Raw genomic sequence first — 26158 nt, 5'->3', positions numbered from 1 at the left:
TCAAGAAGCTGGTTGCATCTCAAATTCTGTGTTTAGTTTTGGGTCTCTCACTACAAGAAGGACACTGAGGTGTGGAGCAGGTCTGTAGAAGGACAATGGCTCTGGTGAAGTGTCTGGACCACAAGTCTTGTGAGGAGTGGCTGAGCAAGCTGAAGGTGTTTAGCCTGGAGAAAAGGAGGCTCATGGGAGGTCTCACCACTCTCTACAACTACCTGAAAAAGGCGTCAGGGTGAGGGTCAGTCTCTTCTCTCAAGTGACAGAACAAGAGGAAATGGCCGTAATTTGTTCCAGGAGAGGTTTAGATTGGATATTAGGAAAAGCTCTTTCATTGATAGGGTTGCCCTGGAGACATATGAAGCCATGTAGATGTGGCACTAAGGGGCATGGTAACTAAACCATGCCCCTTAGTGCCACATCTACAAGGCTAGGTGGACTTGGCAGAGCTGGGTTAACAGTAGGACTCAATGATCTTAAAGGACTTTTTCAGCTTAAATGATTCCATGATTCTATGAAAAGCTTAGAAAGGGAGACATGAGCAACACAGCAGATCCATGCAGGTGGAAGGCACATTTTTAATTGTTCCCAAACACAGCTGAGGTATGTTATCCATGAAATATGAATAAAACAAGGCCCCTGGAATCCAGTCAACAGTGGGCTTTGAAAAGGTGTTCATAAATCATACAAAGTCATTTATTTCATCAGATTAAATTCTCCTTTCTGCTCATGAAGTATTGATAAGAAAGTCCCAAACTTCCATTGTTGTATTCTTGGAAAACATCTGTGTTTTTTTAATGTGCATATTTATTTTAGAAAGTTAAACCTCACCCCTACTGAAATCAGTACCGGAAATTATTAACACACAGACCTTGAGGATTCATGTCTTCAGATTCATGATCCTGAGTAACTACCCTGCCTCTCTGGCATCAGAGGGAAATGGCAATCACTCTAGCTGCTGCAAAACCTGATCTTCACAGCTTATCACTTTCAGTGAGGAAAGGTCTCTCATGTGCACAATTCAGGTCAGACCTTGGCGAAAGAATAATCAGGAAAAATAAGTTCAGGATGAAGAATCACAAGTGAACAAGGTGACTCACTTGATTAATCCTGCTCTAGAGAGGATGAACAGTCAAACAGAGGAGCTCACAGCTGAGTCATGCACTGAAGAGGACTTGTCTCCCCTGTCCGAGGTCTGAATAGCACTCATATGTGCAGGAATTAGCAAGGCTTGCCTGCAATTCAAGGAAATGGGTTGCATGAGCAGCAAATGCTCACAAAGAATATTTTGGCCTGCTGTAGGTAACTTTCTTCATAGAATAATTCAAAGCCATATAAACTTGTTAGCTGCAAGAAATATGAATAATTTACTGACATACAAACTGGAAAAATTATTACACAAAAATATAAGGGCAATTTTCTTATTTTGTGGGGTACCATACCCTTCTTTGTCATGCCCAAGCTAATTTTTTTTTTTCCTCTGTCAAAACAGAATGCATGTACAGGAAACTCCTACTGAGTAAAACACGGGTTACATCAAGTTAATGTCAGAGCTCCAAATTAATTCTTCTGTCGCATCCAGCGTAGCTATCTTTGGTTGTTCCAGTATGTCAGCTTCAAACAAGCATCTCCCCTGTTTTGGAATGAAAAGAGAGCAAGTTTTTCCCCACAGCATCTGTGTCATTCTATAAATAAAATTTACAAGTGACTTTACATCCAGGACAACAGACTGGATAGATGGTGTACTGTTTTTTTCTTCAGAAGTGATTAGTCCAATAATGCATTGGATGTTGGAAAGAATAGCATAGACTAAGCTGAGACCTGAACTGTATTTCACATTTCTAATGTTAGAAATGCATGGCTTAGCTTATAACTGAATGAAGGCCATTCACACACAGATATCTGGCTAGATTTGAATTCCTGCTTAGAATGAGCTGGAAGCCTCTGCCATAGCCAAGTGAAGAGGAAATGTACAAGCCTGAGAAAAAAAATGGCATCTTTTTTTTTTTCTTTTTATCATGCAAAATTGCCTCTCAGTGACTTCCTTGAAGATATAAAAATTTTCCCTTGTTATGTTTCTGCTAGAGGTTTTTGTACATAAAATTATTATGAGCTGGGTTTTTTTGCTGTCAGTTTCCACTTCAGTTGGACTCCATAGCAACCAGTAGCCCACGAATTACACATTCTGCATTCAAGTCTGTGCTATGAACCTCCTCCCACATGCAGTCATTCATATTGCAGGCACCCTTACCAAATGAATACTTGCTCCCTGATGTTAATGTGACTGAGCAAGGACCACATGTAATTTGGCTGATGAACAGGGACCTTCACAGACCCTGGGTTTTGGGAGGGATACTTCTGGTGGTGGGGCTCTTCAGACAATTGATAGAACCAGCTTCCACCCAAGGGAAGCTGGCATCTGTTCTTCCCTTTGCCTCAGCCCACAGAAGTGTCACACCATTTAGCAGGGGATGAGTCCAAGATAAAGCAAAGAATTTTTACACTCCCAAGACTTAAAAAAAATCCCTCCCAGAGCTCTCCAGAAACTTGATCCCAAACAGAGCAGGCAACTGATTGCAACCTATCACAGCACAAGTTCTTTGACTGCTCCTAAGGAGTTTTTGTGGATGCAGCAGGGCTTGGCTGGCCTCCCAAGAGCAGTGTACAACTCTCCTCAGCAGCCTGCTGCTGACAGAGAAGGCCAGAATTCAATCTCAAGTGCAATAGAACTGTTCCTCTGGCTGTGGGTTTGGTTTATTCTTTTAGGAATTAAGTATTTCTGAGATCCACATTGGTGATTTTCTCACCTTTTTAGCACCCAGGGCCATGCCATGCTCGCACACCGTGTAAATTTCTCTGTTGAGAAGGAATAAATGACAATCTCAGGCAGTGTGTTGTGATATTGTGGAAATTATTAAACGCCCTAAGTGCAACCAATAAATCAGTTTGACAGAGCCACTGCTATAATTTGCCTGGCTATTCCCAAAGGCAGTGTCCCCTGTGAGGAGCATGGGGGAGAGGCAAAGAGTTCATTCCAGCATGAGCAGAGCCAGGGAGTCTTCGGTGGTTTCAGGTTAGTGGCCTCACTATTGGGAATTTAGGAGATGACTCCTGGTAACACACAGATCAGGATCCCATTTAGGAGGTAGTTTTTAATCTCCTATGGTGATCTCACCAGTGTTGTGGTGGTTTCCTCAAAGCACAGCTGTAGTAATAATGAACAAAATGAATGGCTGGCACATGAAATGGCTATGGCCAGAATCATTAGGATTGATGACCTCTGTTGTTTATTTTACTCTGTGTGATTGCATAGCCTTTTCTTATTCCCTCTTGCATCCTTGCATCACACTAAGCTATTTGCTCAATTTCTTGCACCATTGCATTTCACAAGTTAATTTTTCATTACCGAAAGGGAAGGGATTTTCTTTTGAACATTATGAAGATACTGCTTAATGGCTGAAAGCAATTATACAGCTCCTTTGCTTTGTTTTTGGAAGGTACAAATGGCACCACTGATTCAGTTTCCCTGGAATCATGTTTTCTCTGTGTGATTCCACTATGTCTTCTCTAGTTATATCTCCTCTGCATCTTCAACATCTTCCCATCTGAAATAGCCCTGAATTTTTTGTTCTCTCCTGATGCAATCACCTCTCTTGTTCATAACACTAATGAATTCCTTTCATTGCCTTTTCTTTTGCTTTGGTCAGATAGTTGTATTTTTTTTACATCCCTTTCTTTTTCAAATAATACAGGATAAAGTGAAATTCATATTCAAGGTGAGTTTGGAATATCAGCATGCATAAAAGAAATCATTATGTTTTCCTATTTCTTCTCCATCTTATTCTTAATGCAGCCTAACAATTAACTTTTCTGACCACCATTGCACAATAAGCACACTTCTTAATTATGGTGTCCATAATGACATAATGCTTTTCTTAAAAGGTTAAAAGTAATTGAAAATCCAGACAAAAGCGCGCATAGTTAAGAAAGGGTGAAGGATGTCATATCAGGTGTGGCCACATATAAAAATCCAACATGTTCTTTGACTTCTTTGCACAATAAGGCTGCTTTTCCAGGTCATTCTAGAGTTTTCCACAATGTTTGCTATTCCTCACTAACCTACTTGACTTTTCATTTATTTTTTCTCACACCACTATTCACCTCACTTGTCTGCCAAAAGATTACTACTGGGTGATATGATAACATAATTTTGCCACTTGCAAATCCTACTTTCTGTCTAAAGTATCAGGACCCCTTTTATTTGCAAAATGAAACTTCAGCTGTATTAAAATAATAATAATAATAAAAAGTTTACAGGAAGATCTTTTATTAGCTAACCAAATGGCCTATTTTCACATTTTACATTAAAGAATTCCAAGAAAATTGTCTAACTGTCCCTTTGCTTGCAAAGAGAAACTCTTACAGCAGACTTCAATGATGACTAGATCAAGTAGCAAAGTTAAAATCAAATAACTGCTCACCAATGCACATATTTTGAGAGTGCTGTGTTCAGAATGGCAAAAGTCATATTATTGTTTGTGGACATTCAAACAACACCTGGTTACTCATCCCAGAAAGCCTCAAAAAATGTATCTCTTGAGATACATTTGGAGTAAGAGGTTAACAGGACATTAGAAGAAGCAGCAGAAAGTAGAAATGCAAATATACATTAGTAAGCACCTAAACTGGCTGTTAAATGAGATAATATATTTGGCTTATGCCTGGACTTAAATCCAGGCAGTGAAAGTAGCAGATATTAGAAATATGTACAAAACTCATGTCAATCACAATAAGATTTATAATTTGTTTTAGTTAGAGCCCTCCAAGGCACATAAAAGACAGACACGAAAATATTCTAATCATTTCTTATAAATAAATGAAAAATTGTGTCAAGTATTATATATCATAGAGGTTTCCCACTGGAACAATAAGCAACTTTGATATAGCTGACAATATGGAGGAACTTGATATTATTGATGTAGAAATAATCACTGGGGAGCTCAAAACAGATGCAATAAACATTCATAAGACAGCAGTCTAGAAAAGATTACCTGCATCTCTCTACAGAAATAATGTTGAAAACTTGTTATGATGATTCAAGTGAACAGGAGAGAAGGACCAGGAAAAAAAATGAAACTGTGTAGATTTATGTAATAAAGACTGATAAAAGTATATAGAATCATGATGCTGCCAGCCACAAAGAAACCACTTTGCACAGTTATACTGAAAAGGATATACAGTGCCATGAAGCTCAAGAAAAATGAGCATTTTCACCCTAGCTCCTTTTGAGTGGATCATATTTCACACAATTTCATTGAAGAAAGTGAAGGAATGAATAGCAAAAAACATTCCCCCTTAAAAGGCAGATTTATTTTTTCTCCCCAGAAAGAGCAAATAAACCACTTCTGTAGAAGACTGCAGATTTTACAGAAACTTTAGCAAGGCAAAAATAGGTTATGATCCAACCAGCAATGAAGAGTCTGGTGATATGTCACCAGTGAAATTTAGAAAAAGGTATGTCTTTTTACTCACATTCTCCACATTTGCCCCAGATTTCATTGGGTGTCCAACCTCCTGTGTGGACAGCAGCTGGCAGAAGGTGCTCTGGGAGGCCTGGATTCCACAGGCACATGACTCCCCAATATGTAAATCAACAAAACATGATAACTGAATGAATTTTATAAGTAACTGGTAGAAAATGAAAATTATGGAATGACATCATCAGTCGCAACCATGTTGCAGTGGAAACCTTAGGCATGTAATTCTGTGTGTTGCATAAATGACCACCACTGTAACATCTCTGGCAAGTGCAGCAATTGCTCTTTTTGAAGGGGAATTACTAAATACAGAAACCAAATATCATCAGTGCTGTTCCATGTGGTGTTACAAGCCTTTCACCAAGGGTATTTTTGTGTGGATGGCAGCAATGGAGCAAACCCAAAGCCTAACAAAAGCTTTTTTTTTTTTCTGTGGATTTTACTACCACTTAGGCAGAATTAGTTGGGTTTGATGAAATAAAAAATGTTGAGATCCTGAGATGGCTGCAACCACCTCATGCTGTGAAATTGAGGAATGTGAGTATTCCTGGGATGTGTAAGGTTCCTTTGAAAAAAATAGTCCTTTGTAATGGATTGGGGTTTTGGGGGTGGTTTTTTGGCCTTCAAATTGCAAAATACAGTTTCCTGAGAGAACTGAAGGTCAAAGGGAAAAGATGTGAGCCTAGCATTACTCCCCTGAAATTTTTCCAAAGCAGCAACCTGAACAAATTAATGTCACTGGCCCAGCTCATTTAGAAATACAGCAGTGCTGAGACTGGCCTTCTCAAAACAGATGAAACAATTACAGAATAAAAATCTTAAAGTTCAGGCTGCAAATTGAAAATTAGAAACTGCCAGGGTTGCAGTTGTTTTCAAAATGCCTTTTGTGCAGGATCAGTGGGCAAAATAAGCTAGAATCAATTTTTAAAGTATGATTTTAGATAATCACAAAAGGGAAAATTAAACTTGTTTTGAAACTCTAAGACCAATATTCATAATTTTTGAGTACTTCAATTTATGTGAATGCAGACGCTTAGTACGTTATTTCTCCATTGTTAAAAAAAAAAAAAAACAACAAAAAACAAAAAGAAAAAAAGGATTAAAAGATCTGTCAATCTACCTGAAGAAATTAATCAATGCTTCACTTATAGTTCAGTATCTGGATTTGAAACCTTGAATTTCTGAAATAAGTTCTGCCATTTGACTAAGGTTTCTAATTCTATGATCTAGCATCATGAAGGATTTTTCTTGAATGGGATAGGGTAGACCTTGGTGTAACATGCTAACAGCAATAGTGGGTAGTAAGTGCTTAAGCTGAGATCCCAAAGACAACAGAAATAGAATTGTGGAGCCTTGCATTGGGTGTATGGTAGTGGAGAAAAGAAGCCCAGGCTGGCATCCTCACTCCCCTGAAGCCAGTACAGTTTTATGGCACGTGCCAGCAGCTCCCAGCAGGGTACAGATGAGGGTTGCAGGTGCAGTGTAGTCCTTGCCTTGGAATAATAATATTACATAATTAGTTTGGGGAGACCATCAAGTTTTCTTAGGAATTTCCAGAGAGAAGTAATCTAAGTGGTTCATAAACTATTAAAGTGAGTTGAGCTGAAAAGAGAATTTCATATGAATTTCAATGTTAGGGATTCTGAAATAAAAGTTTCACTAATTTCTTATTAAAGTAGTTACCAGCAACCTCCGAAATTACTCTGACCTCTAAACAATAGAGTATATTTATATGTGTGGAGATTTAGTCTCTTCTTTCTGGCAACTGCTGTTTCTGGTTTGCTGTTTCTGGGGGAAAGGGTTGCATTTTAAGTTTCTAACCAACTGGAAACTGTAAAATGACAATGTAATTAATAGTCTTCTATTTCTGTTTGTATTTCTTTTTATTATGAAGCTAAAATAATTAATTTAAAATAATTTTTTTACACCTCTAATAAGAACTTTCATATAGTCAATACAGAGAATACTGAAGAAATGTGATTAGTTGAAGTCACGACTCTGTACTGCTAATTCAATTATAAATAATTGTTATATAAATAATTGTTAATGAATTATTAACAATTATTTATTATTGCAAGAATTAAGTTCAGGACATACTAGGAAAAAAATCAGTGCTTTTGAACTCAATGCACAGTGATGTCCTGCCTGACCCTGTGCTGGTATTTGAAGAAAGCAGCTCTGGAATGAGATAGCTGGAGCAACCAGGACTTTTACTCCAAACACAAGCACTGAAATAAAGATACAAGACAGCAGGGAGACCCTGTTTTGTCAAAAGGCAGCCAGAAAGAGGCAGAAAAAGAATCAGCAGAAATTGCCACAGCAAACATAGTTACATGGCCCTGAGAAAGACTTAAGAAAAACTTGATATTAGGAACAAATGTGTAAATCTTGAACAAATAAATCACTGCTTGCTTTTACTTCCTCTTGTTTACAGAAAGCATGTAAAAAAATTTTACATGTTTATATTTGTGCTAGCTTTTTTTCAAAGAATACCTAATTTTTTCATCTTTTCCTTTCCTCAAAAAAAAACCGAAACAAAAAAATCAACCAACCAACCAACCAACCTACCTACCTACCAAAAAAAGAAACAAACCAGCAAATCTTTAATTCTTTTTTTAATCTTTAAACTTTTAACCTTTTTTTTTAAGTTGCAAAGCCTGCTTTTCAGGAGATGTCATCAGAGATGTTTTCATGGTATCATGGGATGATTTTTTAAAATTTCTATGTTTCTTAATACTACACTGATTATCCTTTTTTTGTATGTTATTGTCTCACAGTTTAGACTATATTGAAAGGGGAAAATCAGGTAGGGACAGTCCATTTTATAGATCTCTGCACAGCCTTAGGACACATTTATTACAACAGCAGAATTAATTTTCATAAATGTAACTGTAGTGCATACTTCTCTTTATTCTAGACAATATTTTGACTTCACCAAAGGATTACTAAAAAGGCCTAATGCAGTATCAAAGAATAACTACAAGCGATCAGGTCTTTGCAAAATTATTCTAATTATGTTGCAGCTAGTTTCCTTCCACAAAAACACATTTCAGACTCTTTGGGATATTTCATCTTGATCTGGCAGAACCCTTGACCACTCCATTCCCTTGCATTAGTCTGACTTAGCTTTGGTTAATATTTTTTGACAGTGTTTAATGGCCAAGTAAATGCAGTGCTTTCGTTTCTGCATGAGAAGTATACTGAGTCATGAGATATTTAAGCAAGTGTCTGAAGCAAAACATATCAGTAGTGTCATTGCTGATGAGGAGCCCACAGAATGCCACAGTTGCCTGTATCTTAGTCATTGCAAACTGTTTTCTAATATTTGGAACTCAAATTCTGTTTAGGATTTGGCATAATTTTTCTTTTATTCTGTGTATCCACTGTTTACTACCACATTTTGTTAAGGTAAATTGTTATATATAGGAATAATTGAATCCCACCTCTTATTATCTTCAATTTGTATAACATTGTCATATTTTTCAGACTTCTTGTTGCACTATTCTTCTGACTCAGCTCAGACTTGGCTCTTGTGCTTGTACTTAGGTTACAGGACAGTTGAGGTGGGTAAAGGTGAGTAACTCCTGCTGTCCTGCTGACAACATTCCTGTAATACAGCCCAGACTCTTTGCTTCCCCAGTGATACCACTTTGCTGTACATAATTTCATTTGCAGTCCATTCTTTACCCTTAAATCCCTTTGTGCCCAGTCAATATTAGTTACCCATGAACACCTGATTTAAGAAATCAAGAGGTGAGAAAATCCCAGTAGAGACAAACCTGTCAGGCAGGATAAAACAAATAATGGCAGGTGTGCCTGGTGTCTCACAAGTCTCCTTGGCTTTTAACCTGGAGCCTACATCTGCTAAGCCTCTTTCTGAAGTAAATCCCAAAATGACCCTGAAGTACTTTTAAATAATTTGTATAAAATGTTCTCTGAAAGATAGTGAATGTGCATGTACCTGCATATACATTTCAGTGAGAATAACAATAAGATGCTGGAAAAAGAAAAGGCACTCATTGGCAGCACAGCATACACAAATTGACATTTCCCCCAGACTTGCAAAACTCTTTTATTCAAATAGAATTGAAGGCTTTATCAGAATAAAAGTGAATTTAAATTGCAGGAGCCAGCTAGAAGTGGCTTACATGTAAATGAGAATCTAAGAAATTGAAAGATTTCCCACCATCTCTCCCTAGGTCAGAGTTTATTCCTCCTCTTTTTCTACTTAGTTTTCAAATGAATATTGCAGTAGATTTGGAAGCAGGATTTTTCATTGGTCTCTTTCTCCTTCACTATAAATCACATTTCCTCTTTTGTACCTATACAACAGCCAGGTAGGATTAACCCTGGGAAAGCAAGGCAATGCACACTTATGGAGAAACATCACAAAGTGGGAACAGCTTAGAGGAGCACAGCTCCAAGCTAACAGGAGAAGACTAAGATAACTTAGACAGGGTTATCACCCCTAGGTGTAGATTCTCCTGGTTAGAAATACCCATACAAAAGCAATCCTTGTGTGCTATCACATAGCCTAGCACTCTGAAGTGGTGTAGGCAGCACACATACTCTGTAGATTGATCTGTGTATATCTAAAATATGCAACTGGCATCTCTTGGATTTGCTGTGAAAGGAAGCCAGGAGGAAGGAAACAGTGAAATGTTTGGCCCTGGCAAGGGGAACAAACGTTTCTGATCACACCATAGCAGTGGCCTTGTGTTGTTTCTCCTTTTTTTCACCTAGGTTACATCATCCATAGCTGAATTCATGGAATTGAGTTCCTCTACTGGTATGTTATAAAACCAGAGAAGCTGAGATTGCAGCTTCCTGGAAAGGAGCACAGGGACTATCTGTAGGAAAGAAGGAGGAAGATGTGGGGATAACTTGTAGCTAGAACACAATGAAGAAAAACATACTGGTTTAAAATGGTTTAAAAAAAAGTCTTCCTGCTTCATTAATTCATACCATCAGGTCTTGGTGCAGTATGTGAGAATATGTGTGTTTTAAAGTACACTTGAGAGTGGTTCTATGGGATCAGATCAAAAGGTCTCCTGCCAGGAATAGGAGGTTTGATACACAGCAGGTTGGCAAGGTTAAAATAGAGACCATACTAATCTTACACTGAAAATCAAATATTTTTTCTTATGTATGTCGATATGGCAGTCACTAGCTTAACACTTTCAATCAAATATTCAATTTTGGTCCCTAAAGATGTATTATGGGATATTACATAAATACTCCATATAACCTTCTCAGATAGGTTGTTACTGAACCTCTAGCACCATAACTTTACATGGTGCTGTGATTTATATTGCATGTGTGAAAGAAAACTGGCACCACATGTGGTAATGCATGCACAGACAAGTGCCATCCTCTGCAATGGAATAGTGGGAAAGAGATATCATCTCTCTATAAAGAAAAACATATTTGCATATTACCTTTCTCCTTAAAATGAATTTTTATTAGCTTTAGTTTGCCCAGCATGGACAGTTTTCATAAGCAGTTACATAGGAAATTGTGTCAGCAGGAGGCTAACTGGCTTGCTTTGCCCTCTGTCCCTGCAACAAATGGACCCTCAAGGAAGTTTCCAGAGCTGAGATTATCATGGTCTGTGAACAAGGGATAGTTGCTTTTTGCTGCTTTTGTGGTTGCTGCACTTATTAAAAACAAAAACTGTGAGAGTGCAATCAAAATTTAAGACCAAAATTTCCTCTTTCTTAAGAAATGATTCCATTTTCTCATTTTTAGGAATCAAATCTCCATCCATGACATATTAATTATGATGCTCCAACTTTTTTATTGTTTTAACCATGACAAAAGAGGCAAAACACAAAAGACCTTTAACAATTCAATTTTTTTATCTGATTTATTGGAATGACTTTACTCCTCCATCCTTCCACCTGCCCTCTATTCTATCTGCTTGGTTGAATTTGCACGTGGCAGCTGGGTGCTTGTACCACTTAGTTTCCCACATCACTGAGAGCTTCCCCTGGTCATGGCACTCTCACCAGCACAACCACAGGACCAGCCATGTCTCCCTCATCCTCCCCCCTCATCATGGCCAAGAAATGCCCTGCAGCAGGGTGAATGTGGTGACAGGGTAGAATTTACCCCAGAGTGCTGTTCAGGTATTTCACAGAATTAAGAAGCCACCACAACATTCACATCCTGACCAAACTTGTGCTGTCTGCTGCAACTCCTGTGGGATCACCTGATCTGCTAACAGCACCAATTCCTGAGCATCCCTTGTGCTGTTCTGAGGGTGCTGGACTAGGAGGATGCTCAGCACTTGACAGAGTGAAAAAAGCAGATATTTCAATGTAAAATGCAATTGGTACAGGGCTCAGAGTTCAGAGAAAAAAGTCTAAAATAAATCATGGCCTGGGGAAATAATATATCAAGGAAGTATTAAAATTTTAAAATTTCAAATGTATTTAAGGATTCCAGCTCAGTATTTCTATTCTTTTCTGATGCTTCTACTGCATGTAGCTTATTAAATAGCTGCCCAGAGAATTAATATTTTTTTTCCTTCCCTGACTCGTTTCAGTCTGTTCCTGCTGCAATGCCTGGATTTGCCTTGGCTGCTTTTAGTTAGATTGTCAAATTAGAAACTGATCAGAATATTAGATATTTAGAAAATTTGATTTGAGGAGTGCTGTGACAAAAAACTGTTTTGGTCTCTTCCTACAAAGCTTCACCTCAAAAAGCTGCTATTTATAAGAGCATTCATTCATGGTTTCCAGCAGTTTCCAAAGTTCAAAAGGGCAAAGAACCATGTGGGATGTCACATTGCTTGGCTTCCTTCTATTCTGTGGATGTAGCTCTGTTGTGGTGCTCTTTTGCAGATCCCATCTGTGAGGATGACATATACAGCCCACGTAGGACTTCGGGTCGTTCTTTTAGGGACAAGTGCAATCACAACTGTATGGAGCTTCTCTTTTCTTACACCAAGACATAAACCCTTATGCAAAAATTGAGTCTGAGAAGAAAAGCAGGGGATGTGTATGTGTGCCTATGTGTTTCCTGTGTATGTGTGTTTGTATATTTTTCTTTATCAGCTGTCCTTCTTCCCACTTTATAGAGCATGGGAATTGGATTGGCTTCTTTTCACCACAGGAGGAAGGTGACACAGAGCCACTTTCCAGTCTGCCCTACATTTTCCTGTGTTATTCTGGGGGAGAGCTCCTTAACTGTGCTTCTCACCCCCAGGCACTGTCCTTCACAGCTCTTCAGTCAGCCCTCAGCCCAACACCATCCAGTCACCTCTTCCCTCTAAAATGTGTTTGATTGCCAATCCCTCTCCATGGATTTGTTTTTTCTTTTCAGTCAGGCTTCTCTCATTCTTCAACATATGCTTCATAACTTTCCCAGCTGTTGTTTTTCTTTCTCTTTTTTCAGACATTGTCTTTTTGGATTCCCTTTGCAGCACAACACAGGATTCTCATTTTTGTATGTCATCCTGCTGTCATTCAGATGGGCTACAATTGCCTTCCCAAATATGGCTTCCGTAATAAATGGTACTAACTGAATTAAGTTGCCACCTGCAAGCAAATTAAAACATTTCAAGACCGAGCTTCTTCTTTTCTTCCTTGTCCAACACTTAATTTACACATCTGTTACTTTTCTAAATGAGTATTATGCTTCTGCTATGCTACCTTCCCATACTATCCTGAATTCTGCTACCATTTCAGATCAGCTCAGTAATGTACTATGAATTTTTATTTTTTGCAGCATGCTTCTAAGCTTTTTATTGGTCAATGCAATGCTTGAACAACAATGCCAATCTGCATTGTTGTAAGCATCTCCCAACACAGAATCACTAGCTCCTAACCAAACCCAAAGATTTGATGTGCAAAAATCATTATGGTGTCAGGGCTGGCTGCACTTCAGCTGTAATCTCTCATGATAAACAGACATGGGGCTGAGTTACTGCCACAGTTCGCCTGTGACTATAAATCAGTTCCAACAGATGTTTGTTACCTCATATTCTATTAAGCATCTGAGACAATGCTTGAAATATATTAGAACAATCAACACTTGAGATGTATTCTTTTATACCAACAGGATCTGATGATGATGATAATATCCTTGTAATTACACCACTTTGAGCATTCTCAGGAAGGACATAATTGGGTTTTATTATGATCCTTTAAAATATTTATAGCTTTGGTTTACCTCTGTGTCAGAATACTTCCTTTCCCTTTAGTCTCAGTACACTGTCCTACAGAATGGTAAGTATCTGGTATTTGAGATTCCCTGGGTAATAAAAGACAGTTTATGGCTAGCAGTTGACTTGGTATGTTGTAAACAAAGCAGCAGGTTTTCTCTGTCTGACTCACAGAATTTTTGGAGCTATGTGACAGCTTCTAAGGCACAGACATGAAGACAGAAATTAATTACCATCTTACTGAAAAAAAACTATGAAAAACATTCTGCTCCCAACCCCAAGCCCTATTTGCAGAGTATTGTGGTTAGAGTCCTTCCTCTGGCTCTCTACACAAAAATAAATTTTACGTTGGCTGAACAACCTTGAAAGAAACACTTTTGCTTGGAAGATTAATGAGCACCTTCTGCTGAATTACTTGTTCACCCAAAGCTCCATCTCCTTGGAGTATGAGCAGCTTGTATAAGAAGACAGTAGCAGACATAAGAACAGCTGTGGGAGTTACTGAAAGCTTTCCTCAATCCAACAGATAAGACCCTCTTACCTAACTTCTTTAAAAGCTTCAGATTCACTACAGGTGGATCAGAGGGGTGAGGGCTTAGATTTGGTGAGAGTGAGGAAACAAAAAAGGGTGAGAAAGAGTATTGTTTTCCAGCACATGGAACATTTTTTTTACATTAAATCCTTGTTCAGGTCTCATCAAAACTGTGTGTATGTATTTGTTTGTTTTACAAACTGGAATTTTTTATCATGCAAATTATTCAATAAAAATTTTCATTACATGATCAGTTTGACATCCTTATCTGTCTTTATTGCTGCACAAATTTGCATTCAAAATAATGTGCTCTGTAAGAAGTGGTGTAAGTAAAGTCTTTGTGGGTTTCAGGTGGGTCCACACCTTGAGTTCTAATCAGAGTGAAAAATGTCCTTCCCCTCTACTAGTTTACAGTAATATAACTCAACAGGTTTTTTCTCCCTCACTATGGAACTTATCTGATCTCTTTCTTTTCTATTCATCTGCTCATGTTCATTTATTCAATACTGAATAAGTGAAAATGAAGGAATTGAATATGTGATTAACTTTAACTAAGAGATCCAAATTATACTATGCAGGACCTAGAGAGAAAGTGATGACATCATCTCTAAGAAATCTGCCTGAACAATGGAGAGAAATCAAACCTATGCAGAATATGCTAAATTAGTCTAACTCTGGAACTGTGATAAATCTCAGCTAGGATTTGGCAATAAGAATCCCTTGTGGTTTTTTTCCCTGTCATCAAAGATGTTTTGGTCAAAACAATCATCATTATATTTTTGAATGATGTGGAAACAAAAATAAAATTTCTGGCAGTGAACTTTGCAGATGCCACAAGCCTCTTGAAATGATAACTGGGAAGCAGGACTTGTTTAGCTCTGCACAAGAGCGTGAATCACATGCGAGACTGTGCCCACATTATGGATAAGAATGTATGACACATTTACCAGTGGCATTTGTATTTTAGGAAACTGACTTGAAGGCAAATTTGAGCTGAACATGAGCTCAAAATGGGATAGAGTAGTTAAGAACAGAGTGACAATCTTGTATCTAAAAGGAGGAAACTACTGAGCAGATGAGATAGGGTTATCACTTGGTGATTTATTAGTGAAAATTTTTATTTAGTTCATCCACCTGCACCTTAGCAACAACACTTAAATGACAGGAACAGTCCAGAAAAGAATGATGAAGAGTATTTTAAACCTGGAAAATCTCCCCAGTTCTGAGAGATAGGAAGTTAAAACTGTTGAAGCTTGGGCATCTTAAATGTGTTGTGATACATTAATCTAGTGGATTGCTTTGCAGAACATTATCTTTGCTGTGCTGGCTGCTCAGAGGTGTGTTCTTTACCTTGTGGACAACACACAGGTTTGTTTTTTTTTCCTTGAGGACAAAGGTGTTAGCTGTTTTACTTTCCCCATGGCTGGAGGTGAACACAAGAACCTCTGCTGCAGAGTCACTAATGCAGTATCTTCTTGCCTGACAGTGACTTACCCTACAGTGCCGCCTCCCCAGTGAACTCAAAAATAGGTTAAGTGTGATGTGGTTGGGACACAAAAATACAAACATGGGAAACTGTCATATTTTTGTGGTACATTTAAACTAATGTGATCTAGCAGCTGGAAGCTGAAGCTGGAGATATTGAGACTGGAAATTAAAACCTAGTTTGCTAGAAATGTCAGGTCTATCAGTTGCATTCTGGTGGCTGAAATTACAAATGTTTCTAGAAGCTTACATAGAAATTCTATCTTTGATATGGGAAGTACCTTAGAAACATCTTGGATCTGATTTGTCCAAGCAGTCATATTACACAAATAATGACATTTCCTGTTTAAAATCAAGATATTTATAAGCACAAAAAGTTCCAAGGTTGGCCTCTTTGACGTGTGCTAGCAGCAACCATATTCCCAGACACATAAATGGTAAGGATGTCTGGACTGAAAATCAACTTATGGACTGTAGCTATTCTCATTTTAATAGACCCCTTAAAAATTATTATTTCTTTATAAACAACCCTTCATAAATTAGATATTGATCATAAAGAAAGAGAAGGCAAAGCCAGTGGCAAATGAGATTAAAGTAAGGAAGGGCAGGCTGAAGGGTCGGCTCTTATTTTTGCATCATGGCCAATTCCATTAGCATTCAGCTGAAATGTGAGCTTGTGAACATCCTGCAATCACTCAGAAGACATGTCTGCAGAAAGGTTGCCCAAGATACATTTATGTAAGATGTGCACCATGCCTTTTTGAGCTTCTTTGTAAAACTTGTGTTTCTTCTGGTCAATAACCTGCTCCCATGCTGCTTAATAGGACATTGCACTCACCATTTCCTCTCCTTAACAGCTTTTCCTCTTGTTGATGTCTCTAGACAGCAAAAAAGGAGGAGGATATCCATTTACTTACAGCCCAAATCCTGTCTCAAATCCCTGTTGCAGCTGGAGTACCACAAAAGCCCACAGAAAAAACACTTGTCATCTGAATCCACAGAAGATACGAGGTTCAGTGGCTGAACTGAGGTAAAATTTGCACATGATTTTTAATGTCACTGAAGGTTCTTAGGAAAGTACATCCTATGGTATTTGCCTCAGCTTTTCTTCCTTGAAAGTTTAAATTATATTTTCAAAAATATGCAGGGTTGCTTTTTGCACACACAGACACACACACACACACACACACACACACACACACGGATGCATATTGAAGGTCTTGGAGAAAATATGAGCCAAAACCTGACCAGAGTCATTATTCTGTCAAAATTTCATTGCAGGAGCCTTAGACACCAGCACCCTCATCTTTCCAAGAGCCGGACCTGATGTACAAGGTTAATCACAAAGATTCATTTTGTAGAAGGATCAGAAACCCAAAACTGGCTCTATGTAATACCTAAATCCCTTAATGCAACCAGCAGTTCCACTGTACTTCTGTCCTCTAAAGCTGATGCTTTCTACTAATTCCAGATACCTGTGCATTCATCTTTCTTTTCAGGCCAATTGCTAACAGAAGAGTTCTGTGGTTTCTGAAAGAAAGGCAAACTTGCAGTTCAGAAAGACAGGAGATAAACTGCTGGCCTGTTTGTAGGTAATAGGACTTTTATTCCTGCCCTCAGTTCACCTTTTAACCAAACATGTTTGATTATGCAAAGTTACACTTCTGAATCATTTTCTGTTCATTTATTCACATGCGAATGAAAATCAGAAACACTTCTGAACTCTGCTTTTCACATGGTGATAAAAGGTTTTCCCAAAAAACAAAATAACATGAAAAATTGCAGGCATATGTGAATTGTTCTCAAATAATTTATATGCTGTAAAATCAAAGCCCCAATCTACTGACTCCTAAGGATAAGACTTTTTCATCAAAGACTTTAGACCATGGCAAGACAAAATCCTACCTGGAAATCATCAGAACTGATGGTACTTAAAACCTGAATCCGAATTTTGTTCTTTCATATGATGTTTATCACGATCCAACAGAACACATGGTAAACCTACAGGTGATTACACTTCTCCATCTCACCATGAAGTCAGGGATAATGGAATGGAATAATTTACAAAGATGAGAACAATGTGAACATGATATTCCTGGACTAGCCCCTTTTCTCTGTACCACTTCAAACAGGTAATGAAAGCTGACTAATCGCATTAATTTAAAGACATTATTTTATAATAATTGTTAGGATATATCTTTGTTAATGCCACTCTGTAAATAAATGGCCTGAACAGAAAATATGCTTTGTGTGACTCTCCCATTTATCAGACTAACAACACAGAGCCACCAGAGTGTGTAGAAATCTCAATGCAGTTTGAGGAAATAGAGCAGAGGCTGCAATTCCCAAAATGGTTCAAACAAACAAACAAACAAACAAACATGCAATCTGTTAGAAAGTCTGAAGATAGAATAAATATTGTCAGTTTCCTCTGCACCAGGAGAGCTACAAGAATCTCCATATGTTTTGAGATGCTTTCTGTCAATCTGTTTGGTTGGTCCGTGATACAGCTGAAGTAATTGTATGATAGACATTAATGTACGTATAGCAAAATTACATTATCTGGATAAAATTTGGAAATATTTATTTAAAAAAATCCAGACATGAGCTACTTATATGACACACTGATATAGCCTTAACTCTCAATGGCCCTGTGTCCTAAGAATGAGGACTGACAGGTGATCAGGTGAGATGGAAGTTATAGCGTAATGGAGATATGGTTACAAAATATTTTGCTGAAAATGGCCTTGCTGCTTCAAAGATGGCCACAAAAATTCCATTAGGAGTTGAGTGTGAGTGTGTGTAAAAAGATAAGGACACTATCTACATTTACCTACTCTGATCCCAGTTGGCTGCAAAAAGCAGAAGAATCTTCCTGCCGCAGTGGTCGCGATTTTCCAGCACTCCCGGAAACCCATCTGTCAGAGCCCGTTTGATTCCGGGGTCATCAGCCTTGAAGTTTTTGAACATATCCAGATTTAATTGGCGGTATTGGAAGTACTGAGCCAGCAGTCTGAAGGCCTCCGTTTGGTGAAACTTTCTGGCTCGGAGAAATCTCAAGATGAAGGCATCATCTGTACGTAAAAACCCAATGTCAGGCCTCGTGATGATCATGTCCCTGACTTGCTGGATATCCTGGTGCAAAATGTCTGGGTTTTCATTCAGTTCCAGGCGGGCTTTCTCTATAGTCTCTGGACTAAGTCCAGCTTGTAAATGGGTCATCTCTGCAAAAACCTCTTTTCCAAATCCTTAACTTCAGATATTTTAGTAGAAGTGCTGATCCCATTCAATTGATGGTCTGCTGTGAGCGTGAGCCATTCAGATGCTTTTGGCTATCAAACTGATATTTAACAAGTAAAAGCAAAGGGCTTTCTTATTCTTGCAGAGTAACAGGCAGTTCACATGTACTATAATCCATCCAAAGGAAAGTGTTGTTTATTCCACCACTTACTAAAAGAAAAAGAAAATATATAAAAGAAAGATTAAATGTGTATATAAAGCTTGTAGGAATGCATTTCTGAATTTATTTAGCCATAAAATTTCTTTGTGTAGGAGGATAGAAGTCACATAAATTCAGAATGGGTGCATTTAAGATAAGGCAGTCACTAACATCTTGAATACATGTTTTCAGTCTTTCAGAAAAGCAATCTGATTTATTGACAATTAATACTAAGCTGCATCAACTTGCTATTAGAATACACTTCTCAAAGCTGTCTTACAGAAGTGTGGGAATTGCAGCATCCCTAACTTCAAGCCAAGGATGATAGCAGCAAAAATAATAGTATTTTTTTTCCACCATTAACGGGACCAAGATTTCAGCTCCATAATTAGACAGATTTACCAGCATCATACTAAGCAGAACACCTGTTTGATTTGGCTTTATCACCTGTACTATCAGCTTGCAGCTCTCCTTGAATAAGACCATGAGCTGTCTGTAAAGCTGATTTTTAAAAAACCCAAAACTCTACCGATACCAGGGATAATTTCTACTTTTTAGAAATCCACTGGAAATATTTCCATTGAGACTCAATATGTCTTCATGGGAAACTTCCCACAAATAAGGTTCTTGGTGTATCCAGTCTGGCAGGATTGGTGTTTTAGTTGAAAAGAGATGTATTTTATTCAAAATTCCTTTTTTCAGTATATTGTAGCTTTCCTGAATGCCTAGTTCTGAATTTCATTTTGATTTTGGTACTTTACCTAGAATTTGTTTTTACAAGTGTTAGAAGAAAATCTGCTTAAGCTGTTATGTATGAGCAAAATGGTACAGTGAATCTCTCACATTTCAGTGACATAATTAGCAAGAGGCTGTCATCGAAGTCTGTGTAGCTACACTTGTGTGAAATAAGATCAAGGTCTGTTCCAATGTGATATATGTGTGAGGAAAGATCAAGATCCATACAGTTTTTCAGCCATCACAGAAACAGACAAGAAAACCACCCCCCCCACCCCCCCCCCCCCCACCCCTCCCCGGCTTAACAGATCTCTCTTCCTAATTTCTGAAATAGAAAAATGGGTTTTAAAAATTTAAAGGGAATCCCTCAGTAAAAGATATACTTTTTGTATTTGAAGAAAGCTGTTTGGAAAGTTATGAATTATTTATAGCAAAACAACCATTTCATTCAGCTACTCCCCTGGGTTCAGCATTCTCAGATCAAACAAAGGGGAGAGCAGCAGCCAAAGCATTTCTTGGTCCCGGATTTGCTCAAAGTTATGTTGCAGGACCTAGAAGTCAATGAGCTCAAGGGATGCTTCCGTTCCCTGCTTTGTGACCTTGCATGTTATTGATAAAAAAATTCATTTTAGATGCCACAGCTGCAGCCCCAGGATGAAATCCCAAAATTTAAATACAGAATGTTTCTGCATATTTGCTTAAAGGACATTTGTGGTGGGAGATAAGCTTTTCATTTAACACCAAACAAATTGGACTTTTTGTGGGTGACACAAAGGGGAGTTTATTAAGCATCCTCTTTCTGTATTCACTGTAGAGCTGGAGTTGAAAAGAGCTACCTGCAGAGCAGAATATCTGATGATTGATCAGCATGGGAAAACTCGAGGAAAGGCCAGGCTGGGAGAAAAGAAGGCTTTGAAAAGGCACTATGGAGTGCAAATGATTCCAGAAAACAAGTGCCCAGGTTTTGAGGGGTAGTCCATGCTTGCAGGATATTCAATTCTTAAAGAAATTAGAGCTGTAATAAAGGTGGATTCCTTATATAAAAATTAAGCAACATTTATCTTTACTCTTGCTTTTATTAGACCAAATTGGAGTAATTCCAATGGTATCAACCAAACTACACTGATGTAAAATTACAGTAGGCCATAGAGAAACCAGGCTAATATTTTGTGACTGAGATCTCAAATTAATGGTGATATCAGCATTTTCTTGCATAAATCATGGGTTTATTCACAACTGCCTCCTTGAGCTATTTTGGAAAGCTAGGGGTATTTAGGGTGACACTGTTATTAGGGGACTGTGGTGCCAGGATTGGTCCCTCCCTACTTTCAACAGCATGTGTAGAGTATGGAAACTCTTTGCTCCCAAGGGTGTTAAGCAGAGATCTGGAAGCAAGAAGCTTGTCTGGGGTCTGCATTAGCTCTGGCTTAGGACCTAGTATGAATTACAACACCTTTAGCGTTCCTGTGGCTTAGAATCACAAAATTGTGGAATCACAGAATGTTTTTGTTTGGAGAGGATCTTTGAAGGTCAGCTGGTCCAACCTCCCTGTTGTGGGCAGGGACATCTTTCACTGGATCAAGTTTTTCAAAGTTCCTTTCCACCTGGCCTTGAATACTTCCAATGTTTGAGCATTCACAACTTCTCTGAGAAACTCGTTTCAGAGATTCACCACCCTCATCATAAAAAAAAATAATTCTTCTTTATATCCAATCTGAATCTGTCCTCTCTCAGTTTAAAAATGTTAGCCCTTGCCCTGCTACTACAGGCCCTAGTAAAAAGTGTGTGACCATCTTTCTTGTAGTCCCCCTTGAGGTACTGGACAGCTGCTGTAAGGTCTGCCTGGAACCTTCTCTTCTTCAGGCTGAACGACCCCAACTCTCTCAGCCTGTCTTCATGAGAGAGGTGCTCCAGCTCTCTGATCATTTTTTAGCCCTTCTCTGGATCTGTTCTAAAGCATCCAAGGATTAGTAGCAGACAACAATTGCACACACACGCACACAATTCCCAGTGGTTCATCCATCTTCTAGGAGTTTATAGGAGTAAAACTGTCCCTTCCTCTGCTGCTTTCCTGTCTCCCACCTCCACCAAGATGCTTCTTTGGCAATAAGGCAAATTCTTAAAAGGTCAAATGCTGCCCGCTCCAGAAGGAAGGATATTCCACTGCTCCAAGGAAATAAAGTCTGGCCTTTTTTATTGGTTCCCCAACTATTTAATGTCAAAAAATATTCTGCTTATTTTTATTAAAGCTTCCTACTGTTTTTAATTAATTTAAATGTTCAGGATTATCCCAAGGTGAGGGAGATACAGTTCTTTCTTGTCAGATGTTGTTGCCAAAAAACAACTTGCCAATACTCATTCTATCAGGAGATCCATTTTTAAATGCATTTCAGAGTTTTCTGATAGTGAGCTGAGCTATAACCATGGATTACAGTTATCTATAGATTATCCTGACTATCACCTGCAACAGACCGCACTAAAATACTTTATAGGTGGGAAGTTATATATTGTAAAATAACCTAAAATATGTATGAACAATTTTGTCACTCTCAGAATCATAGGGAAATCATGAAGTTAGCAATCCACACTAGCACCATTGCCTTCAAGGAGTCTGATATGCCTAATATACATCAGTGAATGATTTGGTTCTCCCACTGCTAACCTTGACAATAAATTTAGTGCTCCATAACTACCCAGTTTAACTGTCACTGCACTTTCTCAAATGGTTCTGATTTATTCTGATTCCCAAGATATAACAGAAGCTTCATCTCCATTTTCACCTCCTCCCACACATGGCAATTTCTCCTTCTCTTCCAGTGTTGTGTACAGCTCTGATCCATCTGTCAATTTTTTAGATGTTTACATCTTTGTTCAGTTTGGTGCAGGGTTGTTTTTTCTTCCAAAGATGTTACTGGCCTTCTTTCCCTATTTTGAATATTGTTGCTGTGTATTGGCACATTAAAATGGGTTATAGTCTCAACAGCTGTTTTCCTATCTTGTGATTCTTTGTTCCCAGGGGACTATTTGCTCTTCTAATGTCTTTTCACAGCCACTTATAATAAATCATCCCTCTAAAAGAAGAAAATTCAGCCTTAAATGAAAAAAAAAATTACAGAGTTTTGAAACACGACATACCAAAATCAAAACAAGGAGGGAAATTTCCACCAAAAATTGTGGTGTCACATACAATTTTGGCTGATTAATTTTCAGTCCCAGCAAGGGAATGACAAGGGACAGTGAGTGTTCAGCATGAGTAACATACTGCAAGTGGGATACAATTTTCAGAGAAGCAGGTCCTATTTTTTGCATAATCCTCAAAAGGAAAAGTTAATAATAAATTGGTAGTAATATTTACTATACAAACTAAAATGAAAATAATACTTTTCCAGTATACAAAGCACTTTTCATTCAAAGATTTTAACATGCCTTACTGCTCTCTCTTCAGAGACAGTTTCTGGGTCAGCATTCAATCCCTATTTGCACTGCATGCCCTGGAAAATTGGTCAAAACCTGCCTGCAGTGATGATGGCAGTTGTCTGGATCATTTTGTTCCTGCCCACTTACCAGCCCCTGCAACACCACTTGCTTCTTTAAACACCTCATGTCCATTTGGCCCTTCCTCATCCAATTCAGTTCCAGAAAGATTTTAGCTGTCTCTCAATCTACCAAATGTTTTCCATCCAGTCTAACGCTATCTGCCATGTGAAATTTCATTACCACAATTTTCAAATTGAGAAGGCACTAACATTTCATTCTCACCTGGCATTAAGAGGCATCACTGCTAAGTTTTGGCTCATTATATAATTCCTAACTCCTAGCATTTATACAGATATTAGCTGCTGAAATCATGCCAGAGAGGAAGGGAGTGGGCAGGGAGGGAGGGAAAATGGTAATATAGAATGATTTTATCTCAGAGTGTGGGTGTCATCTCATTAAATTTCTTTTCGAAAAATATTTTGATGTTAATTCTGGAAAATCTCTAAGGGCTATGTTCTGCTTAGCAGGGGTTGCTCCATAAGGACAGGCGAGGATGAATCCATACCTGTACCAATAGGAATGGCTCCTATGGCCCTTTGTGGCCTTGTGGTGCCTTAGTAGAAACCTGCACTGGAAGTGGAGTAGTCAGACCTAGAAAGGAATCTAACTCAGTTCCATGAAGCAATTTCAAAAGAGCAATGAGCAAAACTGACTCTCATCCTTGGCTGTGAGACCCTGACATCTTCCACAGATTGTGGGGAGAAGCACAGCCCTGAGTGATGTGCCTGAGATCCCAGAGGACACATTTCCCAGAGCTGGGAGCAGATCATATCCCTCCTGAGCCATAAGCCTACATGTTAACATCCAGGGAATCTTTCCTCATCATCCCCTGGACCCTTTGTCAGATTTTCTCTTATATTTTCATGTCTCCCTTGTAATGAGGGTCCCAAAAGAGGACCCAATACTCCAACTGTGGCCTCACCACTACTTCTCTGTAGTCTTTCCCAAGGGACCAGGTTCTCCCAGTGAACATTAATGAGTTAAATATTGTAAGTCTTTCTGCTCCAAGTACTGGTGCTCCTGTAAACCTTCACTAGGGATTTGTTCCTTCTTGTCATGATGAAAATTGTGAATGTTTGTGACTGTAACAGCTGTGTGGGGAATTTGATGGTTTCTCACATTTTCCCAGGGTAGAATCTCTCAGCTCAGGTACAAAATCTAACATTTCCTTCAGTTCAGTAAAAACAACACATCATGCATTCCTACTCATTCTACAATCTTTTTTCTAGTTTGAGTTACTTACAGATTGCCCTCAGGCTACATCTAAATGTCCAGTGGTGCCAATTTAGCCATGGCACAGCACAAAACATGGCAGAAACTCAACTGATCTTCTCTGCTCTCTGCACAGTATGTAGGGCAGGCATGTCTGCAGCACCAACCTGAAGCTGTCCTGCTATTCTTACAAGCTGCTAGGGAGGAGGAGAGACAGGCAAGGTTGTCTAGCAAATGTAAAATTAAAAAACTCCCCCATTGTCTTTTGACCTAAAGTGTGCAAAACTTATTAATTACCTGAATATTAAGGAACTGGACCACATGCCAAGGAGGGGAACTTATACAATACAGAAATAAAAAAGTTAAATATAACAGGCTCAACCTCAAGAGTTTGGCTAAATTTTTTCTTCAAATCTTAGTTTTTAAGTTGCAAGTATTCACCAATCACAGATAATCTGCAAATCCCTATGGGAAAGTATGGCCTGACCTGTGGCATGCCAAAGAAGCAACAGCTTATGAGCAACTTCCATGTCTGTCACAGAGCAAGCATCACCAAGCAAAAGCACCCTGGCCACTATGGGACAGAGGTCAGCTCTTCCAATAATACAGAAACATCATGCAGCAGAAATTAACAGCATGCAAAGCATGAATTCTGACCCCCAAGCCTCATAAAGAAGCTATATGTAGAAATCTGACAGCACACAATCATAACATTGGTGTCCAAAAATGCCTAAATGCTGTAGGAGTTATGTTACAACATCTGCATGAAGATATACAGAAGAAAGAACAAAACATATTAACAAGACATTCAGTACAGCATGTTTAATAACATGAAGTTCATCTAATTTTGCAGTCTTTTACTCCATGCTTTGGAAAATTATGTTCTTTCAAAAAATATGAAATGCAATGGTGATATATTACTGTTGACTTCTGTCTGCTTTATATATTACGCCAGAGAAAAGCATCTGTGTCATATCATTGTGGGAGGAGAGGGAAAGGGAAGGGAAGGGAAAGGGGAAGGGAAGGGAAAGGGGAAAGGGGAAAGGGGAAAGGGGAAAGGGGAAAGGGGAAAGGGGAAAGGGGAAAGGGGAAAGGGGAAAGGGGAAAGGGGAAAGGGGAAGGGATTTCTGCCCCCAGGAATCAATGCAGTCCTTCTGGGGTTTTTTCTCTCATTTCTACTAAGTCTGAGCACAAACACAAAGCACATAGAAATTTCTCTCAAACTTGTAGAAATGAAGCTTAATAAAACTTTATAATACTGTGTGGGTTTGTTTTCTCAGTGGAGAAACATATCATATTTCAAGGGGTTTATTCCTATAAATATTACTGAAGAAATAAAAATAAATAAAGCAAACCAAATTTCCAGTAAAGTGTTCAGAAGTTCTCAAATTAAATCAATGGAGCAGCATTAGATCAAGAGGGAAAGGAATTACCACTCTTCTGATGAAAACCACGTGAACTTCTGTTCAGTTTTTCCACTATGTAAGAGACTAAGGTTGCTTCCTTTTTTCTTGTTTTGT

The 26158-nt window shown here is 38.5% G+C and overlaps 1 protein-coding gene across 1 annotated transcript in view; it reads right to left on the bottom strand.

Moving 5' to 3' along the window:
• The window catches only part of CLVS1 (clavesin 1), a 98478-nt gene that overhangs the window by 69407 nt on the left and 2913 nt on the right, over positions 1–26158 (bottom strand). Inside the window, exon 2 of the mRNA XM_071420098.1 lies at positions 18549–19165. Coding sequence (XP_071276199.1) covers positions 18549–18937 — 389 coding nt within the window. The 5' untranslated portion in view covers positions 18938–19165. The remainder of the gene's footprint in view (positions 1–18548; positions 19166–26158) is intronic.

Source organism: Agelaius tricolor, unplaced genomic scaffold (genome assembly GCF_023055355.1).
Source record: "Agelaius tricolor isolate 1412-34295 unplaced genomic scaffold, bAgeTri1.0.p SCAF_2, whole genome shotgun sequence".
In the NCBI taxonomy this organism is placed as follows: domain Eukaryota; kingdom Metazoa; phylum Chordata; class Aves; order Passeriformes; family Icteridae; genus Agelaius; species Agelaius tricolor.
This window is presented reverse-complemented; position numbering and strand designations above follow the sequence as displayed.